Source organism: Frankliniella occidentalis, unplaced genomic scaffold, assembly GCF_000697945.3.
Source record: "Frankliniella occidentalis isolate FOCC.00 unplaced genomic scaffold, Focc_3.1 Scaffold519, whole genome shotgun sequence".
NCBI classification, from domain to species: domain Eukaryota; kingdom Metazoa; phylum Arthropoda; class Insecta; order Thysanoptera; family Thripidae; genus Frankliniella; species Frankliniella occidentalis.
This window is the reverse complement of record NW_026267636.1, coordinates 49889-52372: the sequence shown is the minus strand read 5'-3', so window position 1 is coordinate 52372 and position 2484 is coordinate 49889. Positions and strand designations below refer to the sequence as shown.

General features: G+C 51.8%; 1 protein-coding gene across 1 annotated transcript; it reads right to left on the bottom strand.

Annotated features, from left to right (window-relative positions):
* Positions 1-724: 724 nt before the first annotated feature.
* LOC127751498 (uncharacterized) lies at positions 725-1946 on the bottom strand. Its single transcript, XM_052275136.1, has 3 exons — positions 1504-1946; positions 1281-1442; positions 725-1194 (listed from the first exon to the last, which is right to left on the bottom strand). Exons 1-3 carry the CDS (start codon positions 1550-1552, stop codon positions 725-727), a joined length of 681 nt encoding a protein of 226 aa, XP_052131096.1. The 5' UTR covers positions 1553-1946.
* Positions 1947-2484: the final 538 nt, after the last annotated feature.

The following is a 2484-nucleotide window of genomic DNA, read 5'->3' as shown; positions in this document are numbered from 1 at the left end:
GCCCCCTTCGAGACACTTACCCAGTTGATTCGGAAGCATTGCGCCATGTCATACACTAGCATGGCATCGCTCTCGGTTTTTGCGTGGCCTACCCCAACGTTTGAGAGGACGTTGCCCACAATGCTTTCCATCTTCTGCCTGTCTCGGTTGGCAGCCAGAAGTTCTACAACGATAGACGGTATGTAGAAAGGCCCCCTCATGCCACGGGAGTTCTGAGCGTTTAAGAAGTGGAGCACTTTCGCCACGTCCACATTTTTATGGGCTCTCCACACTTGCCCGTCTTGGGAGGCTTGTTAATGTGGTCCACAAGCTTGGATTGCTTTGTCTTACATATAGGACACCAGTGGGAGAGGTCCTTCCCATTTCCACTTCGATTCATAACTCGGAACTACAATGAAAAGATTCCAATGAGGGTGTGAGGCGCAAGAGAAAACTCTTTTACCGAGCAAGCAAATACTTACCCCGGCCTTTCTTGTCTCCTTTATGGCGAATACGACGTCGTCGAGCTTCGCTGCCTCCTTCTTCTGTGCTATTTGGGCCTTCTTCTTCTGCATTATTTCGTTGAGGTCAAATACCACGTGTGCCTTCATGTTATCCGTGACCTTGAACTCGACCAGACTTTGGTCACTGCTGCTGGCAACCGACGCAGACGAAAGGCAAGAAGATGCCACACTGAAAGCTGGCGATGCCGGCCATGCCGGCGATACTTCAGCCATTTCAGGGCTCAAGGTTGTGCAGGCTGGAGAGGTTGGGCTGACGTCACGTCTTGCGGGAGGCGGGAAGGTCCAGGCATGGACAGGATGGCATCGGCGCTGGCTGGTCTTCTAAACGGATCTGGCCTATCAGACGTGTCCTTATTTAGGATGAATGTTTTACAACCATCTTTTTGACTACGGACCATCGCCTCCTGCCTCTTCTGTAGGGACTCCTTTCTTGTGTCGCCTACTTTTCGCCTCTTGGCTTCGTGCATTTGCTCAGAATTCAGATTTGGGGACGCCTTCCTCCTACCCCGTCTGGGTGTGACCTCCGGCCTCCGTGGTCCCGGCACTACTGGCCGAATGTCCTCAATGAATGGGTTTGACCGCGTCCACCTGGGCTTTGGGATCGCTGGTGTTCTGGTTGTCTGTGGTTGTGGCAATACCAGCACTTCAAATTCCCCCTTCTTCCAGGATGTAGACCCCCTTGAGCAATAACCTTCAAAAGAAGACTAAGTTAGTGAACCAAAACGACCAACCAAAACGGCCAATCGTGCGGAGAGGCATGTGATAAAATAACCGTACCCTGGTCTATATCCTCCTCGTCGGACAGACGGAGGTCGTCGGAGAGGTCACGGAGAGATGGTGCGGATTTGGTACGGGTTCTTCTCCCGGGCGTGCACCACACCCAATCACTAACGATGCGCTTCTCGGGGAAGCCGAACCATTCCCTCACTTGGTGTCGAGCTACGAGATTCCAAATAGGCAGTTGGCAAAAAGAGAAGACAGAAAATAATGTTGCCTGTACCATATATATCGCCCGCAGGATACCGGGGTAGCAACTCTTTGAAGTCCATAGTTCCAACTCAGCTAAAAACTCAGCTAAAATACAGCTAAGGCCAACACGCCAACACGCCAATATCAGATCAGATCTGCGCAAAAGAAAAAGGAAATACCGTAACTCAACATCTGAACAGGTTCTTCAGCCTGTGCAACTACTTCACGTCTGGTCGTTTCGCCAGCATCCCAGAACTGCCGACACCCTCTGTCGGCTGCCCTTGACTCTTCACACAGGACTGCAATCCATCATGAACGCTTCACTGGTACTGATATGGACCGGTGCACGGGACGAATAGGTGACTATCTCTCCACCAGAGGCCACTCGATTTGACACGATCTGACTCACTGACGACGACGATGGAGGGGGCGAGGCGTCTAAGGTCATCACCTGCATTTACTGAACTATTTTCACACGCCTCGAGATCGTGGAGTGAGTTTGACGAAACCCAGCTCAGAGGCGTGAAGCAAGCCTCCGTGTCTGAGGACGATCCGTCACCTTCATCCGAATCGAGGGGGTAGCCAAGACGTGGGTTGGACGTAACTGCAGAACCTGTTCATCACCACTACTCGCCGAGTGGACACCCGTCTCACCTGTTTCAGGACTGACCCGCATCCTCGGGGGCGTGGGCGGTAGCCATTTTGACATTCGGAGAGACAACGACGGCACCTACACGACCAAACCGCCTTGATTTTGGTGGCGTCTGCAATTGAAATGTTTCCGAATGTTTTTTAGCCCGCCCTTCTGCTTTGAAAAAGCTATCCAGCGGGCTTATGCAAACAACCTCGTGTCTGTCTGTCTGTCTGTTCCACTAGAAGGAGATGTGCTAGAGACTTGAAATTTTCAGGGTATCTTAAGGTCCACTCATAGAGAACGAAACGCCTACGGCAAATCCTGGCAACCACCCCTAAGGGTGTGAACGGGGGTATCCAAGGTTCAAAAATTCTCCCA